At 46.0% G+C, this 23,650-nt stretch overlaps 1 protein-coding gene across 1 annotated transcript; it reads right to left on the bottom strand.

Annotated features, from left to right (window-relative positions):
- Window positions 1-2,270: 2,270 nt before the first annotated feature.
- EAF02_000575 (uncharacterized protein) lies at window positions 2,271-23,136 on the bottom strand (the record flags this gene model as incomplete). The annotated part of the gene is made up of 3 exons (XM_038896623.1): window positions 2,271-3,782; window positions 3,839-12,432; window positions 12,489-23,136. 3 exons carry the CDS (start codon window positions 23,134-23,136, stop codon window positions 2,271-2,273), a joined length of 20,754 nt encoding a protein of 6,917 aa, XP_038763482.1.
- Window positions 23,137-23,650: the final 514 nt, after the last annotated feature.

Below are 23,650 nucleotides of genomic sequence, written 5' to 3'. Positions count from 1 at the left end.
GAAAGGGTCGTAACGATCGGAATCGGTCCAGGATTCAATTTTGAGACCGGATCATGTACTCGAACGTGTGTAAATGGCGTTCCTCCCGGTCCACCAACTATATAATGGCACCAGGCTATTGGCGCCATCGAGATCAGTTGCTGGTGTTGATTAAATCGTTGAGGCAGTAAAGGTGCAGGTTTTGAATCTCAAAGAGACGTTGAATTTGCTGAAGAGGGAATCCTCTCCCAGATATTCCCGAGTACCGAGTACTTATATAGCATGATTCGAGTCGTGCAGGTGAAGGGAGTGGATATAATTCATATCACATATAGCATATACCTGCGTCCTAAGTTGCATTGCACATGTCTAGAAACAAAGCTCGCAGCATAAGTTCATGAATAATTATTCGTATGTCTTACTCGAGATTGACAGACCCTACATGCCGACAACGCAGATCCAGTGTTGGCACTTTCTATATCTTGCGATGAAGAGTATGCAGTCACCACTAATAAGTTAATACCATCGTTATAGATATATAAAGGAATTTTCAATGATCAATAACCCTGATTTAATACTGTTACCTTGCGAATCTTTTTGATTTCTTGAGGATTTCCTTGAAATCTGAGAGTTTTTCTAGAAGCTTTTCGATTTGATGAAAGACGAGAGCCCGTAAAACGTACTTACCAGAGTATTAATTCCTAGTTCATGTAATATTTCTGTGTGGTATCACGATGAGACCTATAGGTGAGGCATGATATACTCGAGTCAGCTCTCGATGCGATTTCCCCTCCTTAGCCTAACTCGGCTAGCTCCCCCCACTTCTCCAGCTGCCCCTCACCATTTACTGTCAGCTCCCATTGCCGCGAAACACTAGATTCTTCAGCTCCAGAAGCTCTAACTCAGTTCACTAAAGTTTGCATTGTCGTATCTTCTAATAAAATGTAGTAAGGAACGGGCCGCATTTTTAGTCGACCCTACCTGTCACTAACGAACAATCCTTTAATCTCTCATTTGCGCAATAGAAATACATGGGGGGATTCACGTTGATGATCTTTTTTATCGCTCTGATTAGATATGCTATCTTAGAGAGAGAAACGTATTATGACCACTACTTTAGCTTCGACGAGTAAGTTGATATAACACAATGACAACACCCAAGTAGGAAGTTAAATGATTAAAGGTCCAAGGGAACGCACACTTATGCAATGATACCACGCAAGAAGATCTCGACATTGACAGGTTGAAGGTATATATGAGAACATCAATATCGAGTAAAGCATGCACGGTGATACTGGTGGTACCTTGTGAGTCGCCCACTTCAGAGGAAAGCACTGGCACACCACCAGTCAGAGCCATTTTTATGGTCTGACAGCTCAATATATATCTATGACGGCAGTAAGTGATTGGTTTACACAGACGCACCTGTAGGTCGAATTTCACAGACTAAGACAGGTATATGTCTTAAAGCTAAAAAATGACATAAGTGGGCTGTTTCTTCATTGCAAATTTTTTTGCGTGACCATTAACAGGGAGATTGGAAGTAGTTGGATGCTTGGTGGTATAGTCAGGATAAGACTACACAGTTTGATGAGTTGCAAAAGGATCTACCCATCGAGCTGTAAAAAATGGTGGAGCGTTGTGCCCACGAGCCACAAGATATGACAATTATGTGTTTCCATGATTTCATGTCTAATTCTTCGTTGGAGCCAACAATACAAAATCACTCGATTCTTGAGCGACAGGGGGATCTCCACTAGGATATACATGTATACATGAATGAGAGAAGGTAGCTAGCGCCGTAGGAGAAGGATTGACCGGCAGTGAGAGTTTGTCGAGGTTTGCTTTTGCAATTCTATATAGTTCACCTTTAATTGAAAAGAATGACAATCGAGATCGAAACCCGAATCAAAATGAAGTGCGTTGGCATTTAAATTCATAAATTAAGCGGAGTAAATTAAACTCGTCTAATTCTACAATCTGGTCGTGATCGTCGTTAAAATATGGATATCTTTTTTGCCCGAAATATGGAAGAAACAATCCATAGCCGTAGCTATGAGTTCGCTAAATGCATAGCATCGTTAATCATCATTAAAATGAATCGGGAAATCGTCGAAAATAAAAAGAAAAACAAAGGGAAAAGAAAACATTAAAACACATGATCCAACCGTCACCGCTAAACCCAAAGGGTATCAATTATTTCATCACCACTCCCATTTAACCCGGACCCCTTTCCATTCATTTCTTCATCCGCCATCCCGTTTTTGTTTTCTTTCATGTTTTTTTTCTCTTCAAATAACATTGGCATCGGGCATACTGCTCTGCAAACTAGCAGGAGTTCGGCTCCTATCACTTCTCCTGTCCATGTCCGCTCCACTCGCCGGGCTATAAACCCTTCCCACTGGTCCTTTGCCCATTCTGGGTTTGGCAACTAAAACCTGAGCAGGACAGACTACGATTTCCTCATCGCCTTGTCCTAAATCATCACCCTTCTTCACCACAAGTGGAAAGAGTACAACTCTGACGACAGCTCTTTGTGCCTCGAGTTCTTCGTTAGAAATGGTATCTCCGCTGCGTTCATTCATGAGTGCAGCGTTGAAGGAGACTTTGCTGGCGAGATCGCCATTGGCATCATATTCGGGTTGAAGTGGTGGTAGCATCATGTATTCTGCGCGTTGAGTGCGCATTTCTATGGAAAGATCAACGGCAGCTTTTATAACACGTTTGAGTTGTTCCTCGATTTGATTTTCAAGGTGACTAGGTGGAGGTAAGATCTCTGTTAGGGTCTCTAAAACAGCATGCACCACAGCTAAAGTATCTTGTTCTTTTTGTCTGGCGAATGAATCTCGTTTGGACAACAAGGTCAAAGTCGTAGCACGCCATTGATGAACGGCTGATGGTGGCCCAACTTCAGACAATACCTTCTCCAATGACTTGAGCTTTTGTCTTTGTTCTCGATCCATGCCAAATAAGTAGCGAGTGAATATGAATTCCCACACCATTGTCATTGTCATTGACATGAAGACATCTCGTCTCCTCACTCTATCCGCAAGATAACTATCCACATCTGAGCCATCTAGAATGGCATTATCGAGTCGATCAATGGTTTTATCGTTGTTGATTTCGCTCGTGAGTCTACAGGCTCTCATGTCAGAGAACTTTGAAAATCTAAGTACCCATTGCTGAACATGTTGGCAGAGTTGTTGACAAGCATTATCGAAATAGTCCTCGTCTCGGATGATCAGGAATTGAGCGTCACCTGCTTTGGCAGCTAGAATTTCCCTCTGCATTGCCCGGATTTGTTCCTTGGCCACATCCAATTGAGATCGCAATGATGCAATTTCCTGGTCCCTTTCTTGTATAGCGTTGTGTATGATGCCTTGTACTTCGCTTTGTAGGTTGTGATGAGCCTCGCGGGCCTGCTGGAGTTCGCGTGAAGTTTGTGCATGTTGTGATTCGAGTGTGCCATATCTTGCATTATGTTGTTGACCCAGTGTAACAGCAGCACTAGAAAGACCCGCATTCACTTCAGTCAATCTTTTGACCTCATCTTGCATCGATGACAGTGTTCGTTTAAGTAAATCGATTTGCGCATCCCTTTCTACCAAGGCCGCAGGTGCACCTTGGCTTGATCGGAGCATATGTTCGGCATGAGCTTTAGATTCGGCGAGCGCGCGATTTTCCGCAGTTAGTTGATCCAATTTTGATTCGAGTTCCAAGACTTGCATACTTTGTCGTCGTCGCATACTGTGAGGTCGAGTTGGGGATCGTGGTGAGCCCATGTGGCCTTCACCATAGCCATCCTACATTTTTTTATTAGCGGTGAAAATTTTTCATCTTCAGATTTGTACCAACTTACGTAGACATCGGCCATATCTTGCGCCCTGGCTCGGCCCTCATTTGCAGTTGGATTTGCAGTATTTGTTGAGGTTGTCGATGTAGCGGTATTGATGGAGGCTGGATCAATTTCCTTAGCGAGATCAATGTTGCTTTGTTGACGGAGTGATCTTGGATCCCCGCTAATTTTCCGGGCGCTACGACGAAGTGGCGGTGTAAACGAACGATTGGTCTTAGCGCTATCGGGGAACTGTGGCGCTTGAGGCGCATCTAATGGAACCGGCGTTCGCAATCGAGTAACACTGATATTTGAAGCGGATCTTTGACTTTTGTGACTTTGAGCACTTAAAGGTCGGCTTTCTTGACTTAACTTCCTTGCTGCTGCAAATCCCGATCCTGCTGCTGCAAGAGCTGCACTTCCAATTAAAGATGGAGAACTCTCGGAAACACTTCGCTGCTCAGTTTTAGAAGTTTTGGGGGTTTTGACTGGCTCAAGGTCCCCATATTTATTTTCCTTTGGTTTGCGGTACTGGACATCAGGAAATTCGGAGCGGTGGACACGATGTCTTCTATGTTCTTTTTCTGGCGTCACTGGTTTGTTGATTGCTTCTGCTCGGGGAGGCTCAGATAACTTTTCCTTGGATTTCGTTTGGAATGCCTTAAGCCTTTGGGATCGGACAAAGTCTACATGATTCGCTTCTGCGAGTTCTCCACGACTTAAAGAAGTTTTGCGAGAAAGCTTATGCTTTTCTTCATGAGGTGAATGTGCTCTGTGAATTGCCTGCGTTCTATGTAGATCTGTGTGCCCCTCTTCTTTGTGTCTCTGAGATGGCAGATCATCAATTCCATGGCCATGACGTGTTAAGTCCTCCACAACTTTTGGTCGTTGTGGCTGTTCAAGATTAACCGTCCCAGCATCTTCATCCACAGAAGGCCACGTCATGCTATCGATAGCTGCATCGGTTGAAGATACGGGTGCTCTAACACGCATAGAAGGTGAATTGTCTCTTAAGTGAATGCCACTATCACGAATGTCTTCATGCTTGTCTGCGAAGTTTCCTTGAGGAGGATTTGGAGAGTCGCCGATAAAAGCACTGTCTCTGTTTCCTACATTGAGAGCATTCTCATCCTCTGATTCTTCTCGTAGCATTGTCAAGCCAGGTGTTCCAGGTCGAGATGGAGGACGGGATCTTGATCTAGCTCTTTTAGCTCGTTCGGCTATCGGAGAGGAGATTGGCGAAGGACTGGTTTCTCTAGCTCGGGGCTCAACAATAGTATTTCGCAAGGCTTCTTGGATTGGTGCCGGTAAAAGATCTAGGGAATCGTCAACTTCGATTGACTTCTTCCTTCTCTTCTTCTCGATATCTCTTCTCGATGGTCTAGAGAGGTACTCTTCTGGCAGATCTCCTCTTGGTTCGCGTGCAGGTGGTGATCGTCTCGGGCTCGAAGAACTGCTCGAAGCATAAGTTTGGGCAGCTAGTGCTGTTTCTTGAGGTTTGTCGTCATTGGGATCGAAATTACGAGGTGGCGTGGGTGTTGTACTTTCACGATCTTCCATTATCGAGGGTTTGGCAGGAATCTGCACCATTTGTTCTTGAGGGGCACCAATCTGCTCGGATTCTTGTAAGATTTGGCGTTCTACAATCGTAGGCTCAGCAGGAACTTGTGTCGTTGGCTTCTGGACGGGTTCCATTTGTTTTGGCTGGTGGAAAATGGTGTTTTCATCTCCCGCATGCTCAGTGGAAATCTGTTCCGTTGGTTCTTGAATGGTGTTGGTCTCCTCTGGCTCATGCAAAATAGAACGTTCCACCTTATTTGACTCGGATGTTTCGGCGACTTCTTTTTGCTGCATCGAATCCATCTGCTCCGGCTCTTGAGTGAACCTTGTAATGTCGAGAACGGGGCTAAGAGATCTAGGAGTTCTAAACTCTTGAGGTTCCACAGCAGCAGCCTTGTCAGATGTCTCAATCATTGGATCCTGGAAGTTCTCTATTTGCTCTGGTTCTTGCACAGTCGTATTTATTTCTCGAAATCCATCACTGTCATATTCATCATTCTTCTCTACCGATTCATCCTTCACCTCGTCAGAAACTTTTGAGTCCATGTCTTCCCGTGGCACAGAATCATCAGATACGTCATCACTTGGTGCTATCTTGTCCATACTTAGTCCATGCTCTTCCTCCTCAGATAAAATTTCCATCATAGGGCTTTCATCTTCCTCAACAGCTCCAACTTCTGATTCCTTACTCTTGCTAGCCAAGGTTGCTGCACTAACAATTGCCGCAGTCGCGGCTACTACAGACGGCATCTCTTTGCGCTCCTTCATTGGTTCAATTTTTGATAAATCTTCCCCCATTGATGATTGGAAGTCTTTGATATCGGTTGATTCTCTTCTCGTATTCTTCTTTCCTTTCTTGGCGGGTGGTCTAGAAAATTCGTTCGCGTCGGATTCTTTGACCGTGCTGGCAATATGAGAATAGAATTCATCTCGTCCAATATCTTCAATGACTGGTACAGCCCTGGTAACTTCTGCTTCGGGAACCTCATCTGCCCAAAAAGTTCGTTGATCATCTTTGGGCGTTTCCAGATTTATTGTTGCTTGACGTTTTCTCTTGTCTTTCTTGGAAGGGACTTGTACTAATGCAGTAGATAGATTTTTTGACTCATCGATAAGCGGCTTGAATGAAGATGATGAGGGAGGTGAAGTCATATCTGGTTCCGCAATTGGGTTCGATGCTGGAACGATGTTTCGTATTGGAATAGGAGAAGTCAGGAGACGCTCCCCGGGCTTGACATCTTGTAAATCGGATACCGCGACGGTATTGGCCAAGGCTGGGATTTCCGGCTCTGGATCGAGTTCTCTGCTTGAGATCCCCTTGCCCATTTTATCGTTCTTATCGTGTGACATGTCAAAAGGATCATGCTCGGAAACAATTTTATCAACCTGTGGAATCTGGAAAGATGTATGAGTATCAGGTACGTCCTCAATAGTTGGAAGTAGCTCTTCTAGCTTTCCAGAATTTGGTGGAATATCCTCAGGAAGCTCAGTAGCAACATTGGGAACCTCGGGCTCCAATGGGGTAGACAAGGTAGATTTAAGTATCTCCTTGTCCTTTCTCGATTTCTTGGTAGAACTCGAACCCCATTCGTCCTCGGTTTGTTGTTGAGCTTCCTTTGGCATCTCTCCAGTGGGAATGGCCTTAAATTCATCGAGTGTTATCTCTGTAGGTACTGGCTCCACAACATCCGGTACTCCTATTTGGGTGTCTTTGGGGATAAACTGTACCGGTGAAGAAAATCCAAACTCACGATCATTTATATCCTTGGAATTCTTGGTCAAGACCTCAGTGACATCATCATCTGCTGGTCTGTGCTCTTCCTTTGGATGCTCTCCATTCAGCATCTCTCGTGATAAATCATTTTTTGACAACTCATCGACTGGAATTGATTTGTGCTCGTCCAGTGTAACATCTTCAGAATTAGGAAACGCATCATCGTTTTGTCGTACGGTCTCAGGCATAGGGGCTGGAACGAATTCTTCTTCGTGAAGTGGCTTGATAACTTCCGGAATGGATTGTTCTGCAGGTTCTTGAGTAAGTTCTTCAAACTCGGGCTCAATAGCCTCAACAGGCTCTCGTGAAGCCCGAGGGGTCAAATTCATCGGAGTATCTTCAATGGGAAAAGATTCAACAGCGTCCAAGAACGACTCATCATCGGTCTCTGTTATATCCCCGTTTGCCAGTTCTTTTGCATCGTCTCCCATGGATGACTTATCTGTGATCTCAAACGGCGTATTTGTGATTTCTGAGGCCTGAGGCGCAACATCAGGTTGCTCTTTCATTGGTTGCAAGACATCATCAACCTCCTTTTCCACCTCTTTTGACTCCTCGATCGGCTGAGCCCATTCATCTCTTTGTATTGATCCAGTCTCGGCAGCCAGACTTTCGGTAGGACGCTGACCATGTACAGGATCCTCAAGGGCAGAATCGATAACTTGTTCATTGGCAATTGGTTCTGTATTCGATGTAGGTTCAACAAGATCTGGGTTGATTTGCTCCACATTTGCAATTGGCTCAAGATTTTCGGAAACGACATCTGGCGAGCTTGATACAGGCTCAATGACAGGATCAAATGGTGTTGACTCGGAGACGATTTCTAGCGCTTGATTTTCTGGTACTTGGGAAGTCAAAGTAACGTTGCTGGGATCTCCGGAGGTTTCTGAAATGTCCAAATTCTCTTCTCGTTCCTCCTTGTCTTTGCCAGATTCATTGAGGAAACCAGGTTCGAGATCCCTCGCTGATTCTTCAGGTACAATAGTCAAACTTGACATATCTGATTCTAACTTCGTTGGCTCAACCGATGATTCTTGTGGAATTGTCATATCATCCATGGGGTTTGACTCGGAAACAGGCTCTTCGCCGTTGATCTCTAAAGGTTGACGAATTGATTGCTCGATCGGTAATTCTTGTGAAACAGTTGATTCTTGCTCAGAAAATTTGGAATCGATATCCTGTTCATGAGGGTTGGGTGCCTTGTCGGTTATTTCCGGATCGACGGTATCTTGTGGAAAGGACAATTCTTTCTCTCCAGCATTTTCCTCAAATAGCAATTCTGATGAATCGCTTGGTACTGGACGATATTGTGACTCAACTACAGGCTCTTGTCGAAAAAGTACTTCTGGTTCAAATGATTCCTGTTCGATTGGTGATTCTGGCAAGGCAATTTGTTCTGGCTCGACAGTCTTTCGTCCAAAAGGCCATTCTGAATAGTTCACCAATTCGGGATGTGAGCTTTTCGGTTCGACATGTTGCTCTCGTGAAAGACTTGGTTCTTCAACGATATGATTTTCAGAAACGAGCTCCTGTTGAGATGAAACTTCTGGTTCAGATACTTCCTGCTCAATTGGTGATTCTGGCAAAGAAATTTGTGCAGGCTCAACAACGTTTTGCTCCAGGGGCGATTCTTGTGGAATGAGCAGCTTAATATCCGAACTTTGAGGACCAGTTGCACGATCTTGAATAATAGGTGCTTCTTCAACAACCTCTGGCTCAGTTAGAGACTCTTGTGGAAAAGACAATTCTTGCTCGAATGATGTTTGCTCAATTGGTGATTCTGGCAAAGCAATTTGTGCTGGTTCGGGAATGTTGAGCTCGATGACTGGTTTCTCTACAACAATTTGCTCTTCCTCTGGTATTGGCTCAACGACCGAGTTTTGTACAAGACTAGATTCAAAATTGGAAATTTCTCGCACAGTTTCTAGCTCTTGCTGAAAAGTTGGCTCTTCACTGCTGATTGAAGATTCAACCGTCGATTCTTGCGGTAAAAAGCTTTCTCCGTTTTTGGTTTCTGGCTCGAGTTCCTGTGATTGAGGCGCCTCCTCGTCATCAACAATTGAATTGATCATTGCATTTTGCGGTAGGAAAGTTTCTTCGTTTACAGTTTCCGGCTCGATGATTTGATGCAGTACTAGGGATGGCTCCTCGAGGCTTTTTGGTTCGCTTGATGATTCTTGTTGTACAATTGGTTCCTGTGGTGTGAGGTCATCTTCCTTGAAATTTTCAGACTCAACAGTTGGTCCATGAGAAATGTTTGTCGATGGTTCTGATGCAATTGACTCGATTACTGGCTCCATAAATACCTTGGGATCTTCCTCTGTGTGTTCCTGCTCAAGGGCATGTTCTTGAAGCTCTGTTGGTTGCTGGACGATCTCTCTGACAGTCTCCGCAGGTTCTATGCCATGAAGTTCCTCTTCTGAAGCTTGATTGATTGGCTGGGAAATTTCGGTCATTTCTGACGTGCTTTCCATAGGAAGCTCAAATGATGGACTTGTGTGAAGAGATTTGCGGTCCTTTTCGTCCTCTTTTAATTCTATGACTGGAGCATCTGGAGAGTTTGTTTCTGAGAAGTCTGTGATATCTTTGGATCCAGATTCAAGGTCATGTTGTTCAAGAGGGATGTCCAAAACCGACTTGGGAGTATCGTCTTGTTTAACCTCAACATCGATCAGATTGGGACTAGATATATTCTCGTTGGCCGTTTGCACGCTCTCTGGAATTGACTTGGTGGAGTTCGGAACGGTTTCTTGGTTTGATACATCGCCGTCCGGTTGAATTGGTAAAGGCTCCAGTGGGGCTTGGGAAGTAATATCTTCAGAGTCTAGAATAGGTACTTCAGACTTTTGCTCTTCCCTTTCTTTCTCGGATTCCTCGGTTGGAACCTCAGCAGGTGGCTCGACATGTTTTTCTTGGAGAATGTGTTCAATCTCGTCGGAGATACTTGGAGTTGTAATGTCCTCTATCGGTTCGATGCCCTTCTGTTCGGTCTCTGGGTCGATCAATTCTGAAAGAAACTCGGCTTCCTGTGGCTTGCTGAACATCACTTCTTCCGAAGATCTATCAACTGGAGGTTCTGAAACAACTATTCTTGCTTCTTCCGTTGTTGGCTCGACAGCTTTTGTTTCGCTTTCGAGGAGTGGGTCTGACGAAAGAGACTCTTCGGCCAATAGCACTGGTGTAGCAGACTTGCGCTTTTTCTCATCTTTTCTAGACCTCTTTGGTGAGACTGGAGCAGGTTCTTGGGAAGACTTTTCTAGAATGGGAGAAATCGGTTCTGGAAATTCCAATGTTCCTTTGCTTGCAGGAATCTCAATGTCGGAGGGGGTTTCAATCGTCTTCTCCACAGCATCTGGAACTGGTTCAAGTGCTTCCGCAAGTTCATGACCTTGATGCTCGATGTCCTCGGTTGGATTCATCACAATGTCTTCCGGCAGTGGGATTGATGCTGCATGCTCAGAATCATCTAGGTCTTCAAGACTCTTGGGCACCTCGATCTCTGGTTTGATAATTGTTTCCTCAGGAATTTGGATTGATGGACTAAGGTTAAGAGATGGCTGTAGATTCTCGAAGCTTGTGGGTTCGTCAAGTTCGATACTCTCATTGATATCATCCTCCGGAAGTGGTACAGAAGCAGGCTCTAAGACATCACGACTTTCTGGCTCGATGGTCTCAACTGATCTTTCGAGCGGCTGCTCCAAGGCTTCGCGATCGCTTGATTCTGTGGTTACGAAAGGCTTTTCTAAGATTTGTTCCTCAACAAGAAGAGTTTGTTCAGGCTCTTTGGCGACTTCGATTGGCACCTCAGGCTCTGACTGGGACTTGTTTCTACTCTTCTTGTTTTTCTTGTTTTCCTTGGACTTCTTAGTGATGGGTAAGGTCGATTCATCTTGGACTTCCGTTTCCTCGGCAGGATCAATCTCGCATGGCGCTTGAACTGTTTCAATTTTTGTTGCAGGTTCAGTAGATAGGAGAGTCTCTTCATCAGTATGGCTTGGCTCGAAAGTTTCCAGAGTTCCTGACTCCTCCCGTGGAATAACTTGCTTCGTCAAAGACCCGTCGACACCCTTATGAGTTTCCTCGAGAAGTGGCTCTTGTGGTAAGAAAGACTGATCGTTGTCATGACTTGGCTCAGCAACTTCAACCTCTCTCGAATCTTCCTCGAAGACAATGTGACTTGGTGAAGTAAGCTCATCAACAGTGTCTGGCTTCTTAACTTCAATAGCATTGTCCAACTCCTCAGAAAGAGGTTCAACTGACAATCGAGACTCTTGAAGACTTGCATCTGGTTCAACATACACGACGGATGCCATGATATCATCTTGAATCGATTCATTTGGCAAGAAAAGTTCATCAACCAAGCTTGGTTCAGAAATATCGACATTCTTCGGGGGTTTCTCGAGAGTGGATTTATTTGGTGGAGAAGCCTCATTATCAATCGCGCTTGGCTCAGTAACAAGGTCAAATGATGCTTGTGGTGAATTATCATCATCCTGAATAACCTCGCGAGGAACATCCGAGGACTCGTTTGATCTTTCAAGCGTTGCTTGCTCCGGAGTGTCTTCCGAAAGGGGTTCCGGAACGAAAATATTTCCTTGGTCAATCGAGTGAGGAGGTTCCGATGATTTGCTGTGGTTCTCAACAATTGGTTCAGGAATGTGCTCAGGCCGTGGTGGTGAAGTAAAAAGATCCTCCTGAATAGCCCCACGATCGAGTTCCTCGGGTTCCCTAGGGGTTTCGACAACTGGCTCAGGGGCATCTTCATTTGACACTTCGGGAGCTTGACTCTCTTCCAGAGTAGGTTCGCGTTGAAATTCAGAAGGCTCGCTACTGCTTTCAGCAGATGGCTCATGGATTTCCGGTGCTTGAAGCTCGGGTTCCTTCTCAATAACAGCATCTCTCGACACATCTGCCTCTTCCTTTGACATTTCTTCCGACACAGGGGATTGCGAACTTCGGCGTTTCTTCTTATCTTCCTTCAATTTCATGTTTGGAACCTCAATCATGGATTCAGTGTTTTTCGCTTCTTCAACTGGTGTATCGATAATTGGCTCGGAAGTGAATTCATGAGATTGTTCGATGAAAGCTGGCTCTGCCTTTAAGGCCGGAGTTTCTGGTCCTTGATTGGCGGATTCCCTAGCTCTGAATGCTTTGGAGGCCTCTTCGGATATGAACGATTGTAAGCTGAGACGTTTCTTGCCCTTCTGTCTTTTAGGTGATTGGTCATCTTGTACATCCTCTGTCGATTGTGTGACTGATGGCTCCATGATATTTTGAGCAATTTCTTCCTTGGGCTCAATGGGTAAAGGATCTTCCTCGATGATTGTACTTGGCACTGACTCGAGATCTCGCTTGCGATCTTCTTGCCCTTCTTTGAATTTGTCTTCGAGTTTTCGTCTGCCAGAGCCCATTCCTCAAGTTCCGTAGTAGGCGACGGTGCTTTGACAGGTTCAGTCTCGATGACCTTTGGCATGGCGGACTCAGACACAACGCGTGGTGTAGACATAAAAGATTCGGATGCAGCGCGTGCTGTAGATGGTCTTGGAGGGAGTCCTTGCTCAGCAGCGGCAATTGCGGCCTTGTCCTTCTTTTTGCCCCATCCCAAAGCTTGAACCATTTCCAAAACACCCTTCTTTCTTCCTGTCAAAGGGCCCATGAGGCCAGAAAGTCCTGCTGTCATCGGTGCATCGTTAGAAGTTTGCTCTTTCGCGGGGATCGTAATAATTTGTTCCACAGGCATAGTATTTGGCTGTTCAATTGGCATTTCGATATTGGACGACTCGCCAGTGGGTTTGATGTCCTTGGCAACGGCATCTTCTTCAATTGAATCCTGTACTTGCTTGTCACGCTTGTTCTTATCTTTCTCAGACTTCTTAGGAGGTGCAGAAAATTCGATTTCACGGTCTACAGTAGGAGGCTTCAGAGGTGTGTCCGGAATTTCTTGCTTAACATCAGCAGATTCTTCTCCTTGTGCCTTGTCTTCCTCAATGTTGGCTTGGTCCACATTCTCGGAAACAGAAACTTCCTCAATGGGTGTCGGTTCAATCATATTGTCTTGACTCTTGTCACTAGTAGCAGATTCCGGCGTAGAGTCGATGGCAATAGAGGCTTCATCGGGACCTTGCAAATGCTCAGGCTCGAGGTGCTCTGAAGAGGCATCTACAGGCGTATTTTCTTCCGAAGTACCGGGTGTCTTCATGTCTTCGGAAGGATTAGATGCAAGCAAACTGTCGAGATTCTCCTGTTCCTTGGACTCCTTGCTTTGGGTCTCTACCTCGGGTTCTGGTGCTGAAATGATCGGATCAATGGGTGTCATTTCGGTCGTTGCTGGCTCTGGAAAATCCTGGTCGATATGCGTATTTTCGATACTCTCTGACTCTTGCACCATTGTGGAGGTCTCTTCCAAAGGAGTCTGTTCCTTGATAACGTTCTCGACGGGGACACTGTCCTCGGGCATTTGTGGCTTCTTATCAGCTTGGGCAATCTCCTCTGGTTCTTCAAGTATAGCTTTGATCGCTGGATCCTCGATAATCTCTGCCTGAGGGGTAGGGACATTTGTTGGCTCGTCCAAACCCTTGATAGCATTATCTGAGGAAGAAATATCAGAAGGAACCTCTTCGATTTGATCTTGATTAGCGTGCTCTTCACTTTTATCGTCTCTCTCATGCTTGCCACTACCAAATTCGAGTTCCTCCTTCAAATCCTTAAAAAGCGCTTGTTGGTCATCTTTGTATCCAGCTTCGAATCCACCCGGAGCTTCAGTCTCATTGGAAATGGGCTTCTCTTCCTCTTGAATCTCGATTGCAGAAATTTGATCCCGTTCTTCTTGTGGTGGATGATTCTCTTCAATATTATCTTCAATCTCCGCAGGTAACTGGCGAGGGAGAGATGATTCATCTTCTTGAGAGCCGGCTGGAAGTCCATTGAATTCAGTGACATCCTCTCCAATATCTTTAGAAACATCCTCGATCACAATTTCTTGTGGCTTCGATTCCTCTTGTGATTGGTTTTCAAGTCCGAGTTGATTATCTTCATGTCCAGCAGCAAGGCTATCAGAACCATTCTTATCTTCAAAAATATCATTGGACTTCAACTGTTCTGCACCAATTACAGTATCTCCGGCAGTGATGATTGGCAGTATTGTTTCTGCAGCTGGAAAGTAGTCCTTTTCATTTGATGAAAAGATTTCTTGTGCGCCAGCAGTCCATGGAGTAGCAGGAGTGATTGGCCATCCACCAGGTCCAACCATTGGTGTTGGTTTCTCTGACACATCCTCTGGAATAGGACCAGAAATTGTCGGTTCCACTGGTCCTTCTATCTCTGCAGTCTTACCCTTTTTGCTCTTCTTTCTATTCTTCTTCAAAGAAGGAGAGGCGATAGCGTGAGTAGTATCATCAAGGTTCGGCGTGTCTTCAAGAGTAAAAGCTTCTGGTAGTTCCTTTTCTTGCACTTCAGGTACTTGCTCCTGCTCTTGAGTGACATCAATTGGGTCCTGCTCGACATTCGCAATCTGTTCCTTCTTTGCCTTTCTCTTGTCCTTCTTGCTTTTCTTGGATTTTGGAGTTGAGAACTCTTCAATTGGCTCAACATTGACAGGCGTGGTAGGTTCTGCTTGAATGGGTTCTTGAACTAATTCTTGAGACAAATCTAGATGATTTCTCGTGACATCTTCAGATTGGGACAGCTCAGCCTCATTGAGCTCGGGTTGTACCACAGCTTGTTCTGATTGTGGATCAAGAGGAATCGGTTTAGATTTTTTCGACTTCTTCTTATCTCTTTTCGATTTGGGGCTAGCAGACTCGGAAACTGTGGGCGTGATATCACCAGAATTTTCAGGCAGTGCAGAACCATTGAATGCTTGTGCCTCGGGGCTGGCTAGAGGAGAAGATGGCTGGGAAATCTCGCGGGAAAGCTCTGGCGATACCTCAAGTGATGGTTCTCGTGTTGGAACTTCAATCACAGATTCAACGATTGGCTCAGTAGTGAGTCCTTCCAGTCTGAGAGCATCAGCTTTTGCCTTCTTCTTGTCCTTCTTGGACTTGGGAACAGAGAGTTCCTCGATCTGGTCAATCTCAACTGAAGGCAAAGCTTCTTCCATTTGGCCAGATTCCTGCACTTGCTGTTGCGGTTCATCAACCGATTTGTCAATTGGAAGGGTTTCATCCATAGGTTTGAGAGGCTCTACGCTGTCCACATGTCTTGTCTTCAATTCGGGCTCGAAGGATAGAACATTATTGTCTGCTTTCTCGTGTACTTTCTCCTCTTCGGAGTTCTGAGTAGGATATTCAATAAGTTGAGCCTCGGAGGTAGCTGCTTGTTCGATAAGATCTCTATCCGGTCCAGTCACGTCATCTGGTTCACTTGAAGCATAGTCGGATTTTGGTCCTTGTGTATCCTCTTGACTAGGACTTTCGCTTTGGAGTTCCAATCCGGGCTCCTGAGATAATGCAGCTGTTCCATTCTTACCCTGATTGTTCTTGGACTCTGGTGTAGAGAAGTTATCTACGGACTCGACATTGTCCCCTTCAACTGGATTGGAGAGTTCTTGAATGGGCTCCGGAGTATTCTCGGCTTGGTCATGAATGTCATCTGATTCAAGCGTCAAACCTTTGCCCTCATTTTTCTTGAAATTTGACAAAGGAAATTCTTCGGTCTGTTCGACCTCCTCTTCAATACTCATGGTTTGATTGCTCGAAGCTCCACTTAAGTTTTGCAATGTCTCCTCCCGTTCGGAGGGCATGTCATGTGACTCAGATGAATATTCTAAATTGTCGTTTCCACTCTTTTCCTGGATGTCTTGAGAAGACCTTGGTTCCTGTTCATCGCTTGTACCATGAGATGCAACAGCAAGGCCGGCTGCAGTTGCAATTCCTGCGGCTCCAATGGCTTTAGCTACTGTTTCAGATGATGATTGTTCATGAAATGCACCAGAAGATAAAGTTTGTTTTTCTTCCAGTGAGGGGAAAGAATCTTGAAGAAACTCCACTGATGGCGCTAAGTCCCTTTTAAAAGCAATCGCAGTCGGTGTGGATTCTCCGGAGGTGTGATCATCGGAGGGGAGGTTGGTTGAAAGTGGGTCTAGTGAAGGGCGGTGAAGGTCCAATTTTTCCAAAAAGCCCGATTCGGGTAGACCCGCCACGTCAAGCTCTGAATTGGTTCGGGACGGCGGTAAATGTGGGAGCGGGTCAATTAACTCTTCTGGCACAAACGACCCACGTCTGTTAGTCTCTAATAGATACAGGGGCTTGAATTCCTTGGTATTATCCCATGACATAGGTCTTGATCTAGATCTTGGAATTGTGGCTGATTCTGCAATTGGAGAGGGATGAAAAGTAGGAAAGGGCGTATTACCAGTAGATCTCGTTATAATAGGTGAGGCCAGATTGGATCGGTTTCCCATGACGAATTTTAATGGCACGGCACTTTGGCTTGGAGATTTTACAGGAGTCTCCTGCAAACTCTTACGATTTCGCGGAGTCTTCTCCCTTGGCGTACTTACAGTCCGTTTTTCAGATTCAGGTGTTGTAGGTCGACTTTCTGGAAGTTTGGGCAGGTCATCAATTGGTTCACAATTAGGTGAAACTGAACCACTTGGCGGCAATGGTAAAAGATCTCCATATTGAGGGTCAATTGAGGGTCTGATTTGTCGTTCGATAATCTCTGGATCCAATATATCTTCCTCTCTTTCCAGCTTTCCCATATCCCCCGTACTTCCCTCGCTATCATTATTATTAGCGGCATGTTGCTGTTGGTGCTGAGCAGAAATTGCAATTGCACCAGCAGCAAGGCCGGCACCCGCGCCAAGGATGCCGGCATTATCTAAAAAAGAACCCTTCTTCGAATCTGAACTTTTACTCCTCTTCCTCTCTCCATCATTCCTAGAATCTTGCACACCATCCTCACCGCGTGTTTTGTGGCCATTAGTCTCACTTGAAACCAGTTGAGAATCACTGAAAGATTGGCCCTCAGTTATTCCATCTGACGTTGAACTCCGTTTTTTCTTTTTCTTCTTGACATCGTCAGGATCATCACGGCTTCCTTTCCTTAGTTCCTCCTTTGCTGCTTCTGCCTTTGCACCACTAAAGAAACCAAACAATCCACCACTCTTCTTTGGCGTTGCTTCCTTTGTCTTCTTCTTTGAATCTTCATTATCGTCGCGAGTAGGTTCTGAAGCAATTGGTCGTGTAGCATCGTTATTTTCTTTGGTGGTGCTGCGATCCTTTCGGTTCTTTTGTGGCGAATCTTCTTCGTCCACCTTTGAGCTACTACCAGCTGATAAGATTGAACGGGATGAAGCCCACAGTGGATCATCACCATCTCGACGTGATGGGCGATCTGGCTCTCTTGATAGCTCCATATCTTCATAATTATCAGAGGCTGGTAATGAGATTTGTGAAGGGTCAGGAGAATCATAACGTTCACTCTTGCTTCCCAATTTCTCCTTTGACTTTCTTCTCAATGATCTGCCAGATTCGGAGTCAACCTCTGGAGGGGGTGAGTCAAATCTAACACTGTCGCGCTTCGACTTTCTAGGGATTCTGGATTCGTCGCCACTTTTGATATCATCCATGGAGAAGGTCCTGCGACTTTCACGCAATGGAGACTCGACTTTGCCGTCGTAAGTTGATGAGCGCTTGCTAGATTTCCTTTTTGGTTTTGAATCAAGGTCGATATCTTCATACGTTGATGATCGAGATGACTTTTTGGGCTTCTTGGGAGTTTCAACAGGCTCAACATAACTTTCCGGTTCTTCGACTATTTCGCGGTTTGGCAAAATATCAACAAATGAAGATTCTTCCCTCAGAAGTGATTGTGTTCTCACTTCCTCCTTGTCACGTCTCCTTGATTCTTTTTTACTCTGCCTAGAGGGATCAAAATAGCTTTCAGGTTCTTCAACAATAACATCAGTGATTGGCGATGCTACATCACCACCACTTCGTCTCCGTTCTTTTTCAAGCCTTTTCTGTTCTTTCCTAGTAAGACTGGGTGATTCTTCGTTGGCAGGCGATACACTCGACCAATCTTTTGGAGTTTCTAGCACCTCGCCCATGACAAAGCCACGATTTGAAGAGCTTTCGCCGGGAATGCTTGAGAGATCGTCGATGGATTCTGCCCATGGCGTTTTGTATTCATTAGAACCAGGTGGGGAATCACGTTTTCGGAACGCGAGGTCGTCAACCACGATGTTAGGATCGAAGCCACTATCTTGCAACCCAGCTGCCACTGTTGCAGTGAAATCCAAATCGTCGTCGAAAGCACCAGGCATATGTGAAGTTCGTGGCGAAACGGGCTTGGGACCGACGCTTGGTGGGCTATCTCTTCTCGTATGCTGGGATGAACTTTCCCTTCTGTTTTCTCGAGGTGGGCTTTCACTTCTCATTTCTCCATGTGGACTCTCGGGCTCTACCGTCACGCCTCGGTACAGACTGTCTCTGTCCACATCTCGAAATGTTTCTCCGTATGGACTCTCGGGCTCTACCGTCACACCTCGATACAGACTGTCTCTTCGCATATCTCGAGGTGGACTATCTCGCCTCGGTTCTCCGAATGGACTCTCAGGCTCTACCGTCACGCCTCGGTATTCATAAGGCCTTTCGTTGCGCTCCTGTTCCCTTGCTTTCAAGATTCTAGCAAGTTCACTGACTTCGGCACGCTTGGGAGATTCCGGTCGCTCACTTTCCCTTTCCTTCAAAATTCTAGCAAGTTCACTGATCTCAGCTCGCTTGGGAGATTCCGGTCGTTCACTCTCCCTAGCTTTTAAGATCCTAGCGAGCTCACTTACCTCGGCTCGCTCAGGTTTCTTGGGAGATTCGGGTCGCTCCTTTTCTCTTTCTTTCAGAATTCTGGCAAGTTCACTGATCTCAGCTCGCTTAGGAGATTCGGGTCGTTCACTCTCCCTAGCTTTTAAGATCCTGGCGAGCTCACTTACCTCGGCTCGCTCAGGTTTCTTAGGAGATTCAGGTCGCTCAGGTCGATTAGGAGATTCACTCGAGCCTGCTACTGCGGCACCCACACCTGCACCAATAATGCCTGCTGCCATCGCGGCCCATCCGCTCGGAGATTTTGGTTCAGTTGGCGACTCCAATTTTGGCTCTGAAAATCTCGGCTCTGAAAATCTTGGCTCTGAAAACCTTGGCTTCTCAGGAGTTTCTGGGGATGAATCGGAAATGTACTCATCCCTTGGTTCGGTGGGACTTTCAACTTCAAAGTGTTTTGTCTCGTTTGGGCCCCAGGTGACAGCTTTTGAGACTGTGGACTGCGTGGGAGATGGAACAGAAACATCAGATGAGCGAATAAGGTCTCCCCTTGGACCAATAATGATGGGAGGAATGTCTCTTCTATCACGTTTTGGGCGATCTTGATCATGTGACTCCTCTTTTGATCGGTATGATGTAGTCTGCTCGCGGATCTGTTCGCGGATCTGTACTGTATCGCTAGGCTTATCTTGTGATCGATATAATGGAGTTTGTTCACGATCCTCAACTTGATCTTTGGGTTGGGGTTGGGCTGGCTCGTCTTGCGATCGTATAGAAGGTTGTTCACGCTCTCCATCTCTATCCTTGGTCTTGGAATTACGTTCAGGTTCAGGCTCAGGTTCAGAACGGCGACTTTCAACTGAGCGATCATCCGACTGATTAGAACTATCCTTCTTCACATTTCCATTCTTAGCCATGGTGGCAAACTGTTTCTCGGGTGATGGTGTTGAAGTAGGAGTGGGCCGAATCAAATTCAACATAGGTCGAGGAAGTTTAGCATCCGCATCCTTTGTCATGAATGGACCCTTCAAATCAGATTCATCAACCTTATATCGCCTGCTTGGAATGCTGTAGACTTTTAGATCTCTAGGTGTCATGATATAATCAAGCTTGAAATCAGCATTTGGTGCATCATAGGGACCTTTCTTGCGTTCATGCATGCCGGGAGGAGTGACAATTCGTGGCGGTTCTTCTTCTGGCTCTTCTTCGTATTTGTTCATCACAGAGCGCTCAGGTGATGGAGTGCGAGAGCGGCGGACTTCTGCAGCAACTTTCCTAGCCATGAGAATTTCACGATAAGCTCGATCCGCTTCTGCCATAACTTCATCGTGCGATTGTCCCGGGGCTTCGGCAGAATCACCGCCCTTTGAAAGATCCTCAAAGTCAGTTCGTCTCTCTCCTCGTCGTTTCGATGATCTTGATTCTCGGCGACTTTCCCTAGCCAAAGCGGCGGCGGCGGCGGCAATAGCTGCTGCCTCAATAGGGGCTGTAGAATGTTCAGTTTCTTCATAGATCATCTCGGCATCATGAAGGGTTCTAGCATGTTCTTTGTATCGCTGTTCCTTTTCAACCTTGATGGAAATCTCAGTGCGCGATTCGGAGCGTGAGATAGAAGATGATTCTTTGATCGATGAATTTTGCTTTCGATTGAAATCCGGTTCGCGTTCGACAGTAACAACAGCAGGTGCAGATTGATCTTTAGCTTGACGGCTAGAGCTTTCCTCGCGAGGAGGTGTGTTTGCAACCTGATATTGGAATGGATCCGTGGGTGTGCGAGCCATTGCCGATATTTCTGAGAGTACGTGGGCTCGGCGCTCTTCATAGTTGTCTTCGATGCGATCAGGTGCACGTCGCTCTTCGCGTCTCTCTCGTCGCCTTCTCTCTCGCTCCTCTGCAGCAGCATCGGGATCATCACGACTCCTTTCTCGATTCTTATCACGATCAGAATTAGAAGTGGAGCTTCTAGAATCATCTTTTCTTCGCTCCTCGCGACGTTTCTCTCGTTTTTCATCCCAAGTGAGATTACTATCAGCGATAGAAGATTGATCATAATCGCGACGGCGCTCTTTTCGGTCTTCATCTCGAGGTTTAGAGACGCTACTGTCGGCAATTGAGTATTGATCCTCCTCGTAGCGTCGCTCTTTTCGATCGCTCTCTCGTCGATTAACAGCGCTTTCACTATAGCTCCGGTTCTCCCTTCTATCATCATCACGGTAACTCTCATTTTCATCTCGACGACCAGATGCAATTGCAGCTCCAACAGCGGCTCCAGCTACGCCAGCTAAGGCCGCGCCAGCTAAAGATTTAGATCTACCAGAAGAGCTTTTCAAGATCCCGCCAGATTCTGAACGAACGTAGTTGGACTCGTGATAAACACTATGAGAAACCGGAGTGATGGGTTGAGGTTGCTGAATTGGAACTGGTGCAGGTCTAGAGGCATTGTATTCGGACGAAGATGCTCGCGCCACATCGAATCGAGAGGGATCATTGGTGGGGACTGGGAAGACTTCTTGAAGAGGGGTCTGCGAACCACTTCCAACACTTTGGGTCCTGCTTATCCTGACCCTTTCGTGCACATACAAAGTATCCACCTGTCTGTCTGGATGACTGTAAGGAATGTAAGTGTGTTGACCAAAGTCACTACCCGATTCCCATTGCACGTCTTCGAAGCCTACAGCCCTATCTGATAAATACCCATTGAGGGAATTCTCTGGCCCAAGAAGTCTTGGATCGACCACGTTACTCTTTCGACTCTTTGGGCCGTGGGTCTTCTTGCGTCCGAACAAGCCAGCCTGGCTTTTCTTGCCAACATGACTACCACCTCCGAACGCCAAACCAGTATCAACACTTGAATCTGACTCGTCCTCAGAAGCTGATTCCCATGCCTCATCATCATTAGGGTCGGTTTCGTATGGAATAGCCTTGGAAGGTGGAAGGCCACGCTCGTCCCTTCGGCTAGAAGTAACGGGTTCAGGAACACCGCGCCCGTTCTTACCATTCTTGGCGTCTTTGTTGGTATGGTCGAGTGCAAGTTTGGCAAGTCCAGCGATTCCAGCACCTAAAGCCAAAAGTTCAGCATCTGTAGCTGGTCGTTTCGAGCTTGCAGGTCTGTCATTCGTGGGAGATCGAGTATCTCTCAAGTTTTCCTTGCTAGACTTATATCCTATGGTTTCCCACTGCCTGTCTCTGCCATCCCTAGCTCTCACACTCCTCTTCCTTCTGTATCTGAGAAATCCGGTTCCATAAGCTAAATCTTCATTCAAAGAGGAGCTTGATGAGGTATTGTGTTTCGTCAATTTCTTGCTTTTCTTCTTCTTCTTCTCTTTCTTCTTCTTAGAATCAGACTTTTCGGAAGGTGTCGAGAAGAAAGACCTGAAACTAAATCCTTTTGTAGGAAAATGGCGAGAGATATCGAGGTACGAAGACGTAGATGATCCTGATGTACTCAAATATTCCGTAGGTCGCGGCCCGTATTCCATTCCTGAAGGTTGGCGCATTCCTCGTTCTCGTTCAGATTTCTCGCGCTCCATCATTTGTCGTTCATTTTCTCGTGCTCGTTCTGGATCATAATATTCTGCTACCGTGATTGTATTCTCTTTATCATATGGTCCTGTTCGTGATGGATCCATGGACATGGTAGTTGCAGTGGTATCGTAATGAGCAGTACGTGGCGTATCGGGATGCGCGATAGAGCTTTCCATACCCGGATCGAATCGAGCAGTTCGCGGTGTGTCAACAGACATAGTACTCTCAGCAATATCATATCTTCCTGGCCTAGGAGCGCGACCTTCGGCATAGCTTTCTCCGCCATTAAATCGCCCGGTTTGTGGTGTGCCACCATTGTAAGAGCTTTCTCCGCCACGATAGCCTGCAGCTCCCGGTGTAACTGCTGGACGCCCTCCAATCGCACTCTCTCCGCCATAATAATGATCGTGTCTCGGTGTCTCTGCTGAAATAAAACTCTCTCCACCATCATATCCTGCAGTTACTGGTGTGTAAGGTGTGTAGGGTGTGTAGGGCGTCATGGGCGTGTTTGGGGGCATAGACCCGTATCTCCTATCATTTGGTCCGCGACCCGAAACTGAGCTCCCCTCTCCATCAAATCCTAAATTTGGAGGCGCGCGTCCATTATATCCTCGTGCTCCATTACCATTCCCACTTCCATATCCATTCCCTCTCTGCGCAATCGATGGATCTCCTCCTGTGCCATATCGATCGCGTTTCTCAGCCATTATTCCGTACCCTGAGGTAGGGACTTCTTCTTCTCAACTTCAGCTCCGGGGTTTGTATTCATTCGTGATCATATCATTAACATATCATCCAGTTTCGTAAATGACTTCGTCAATCGGAAATCGTCGTTTTGTAGCTTATCCAAATTCGTTATCAATTGTGTTCTTAAGGTTTGGCGATTCGCAAAGGTAAATTTGATTAAGTTTGATGCTCTAGATGATTGAACTAAGGAGGGGATGGGGACGCAGATGATAGCTTGTGATAGTCCAAAATCTGGCTCCTTTAGATAAAATTTAGAGATTGCGTTTCTTTAGCTAGGGAGGTAGAAAAGTCGAAGTGGAGAGGTAGCGTAGCCGTGGTGAATTGTGGTAGACCAGGTGTGGACAATGGACCACAAGATGGGGCGGGCTGTAATTTTAATTAAGAGGCTGGAGAAAGGCGCCAAATGGAAAACAATCGGGGATCAAGCGAATCTCGACTTTGGATTTTAGTGATGTTTAGTGGTGTACCGCTGGG

The sequence above is a fragment of the Botrytis sinoallii genome (genome assembly GCF_014898435.1).
Source record: "Botrytis sinoallii strain Bc 23 chromosome Unknown BSIN_001, whole genome shotgun sequence".
NCBI lineage: Eukaryota > Fungi > Ascomycota > Leotiomycetes > Helotiales > Sclerotiniaceae > Botrytis > Botrytis sinoallii.
This window is presented reverse-complemented; position numbering and strand designations above follow the sequence as displayed.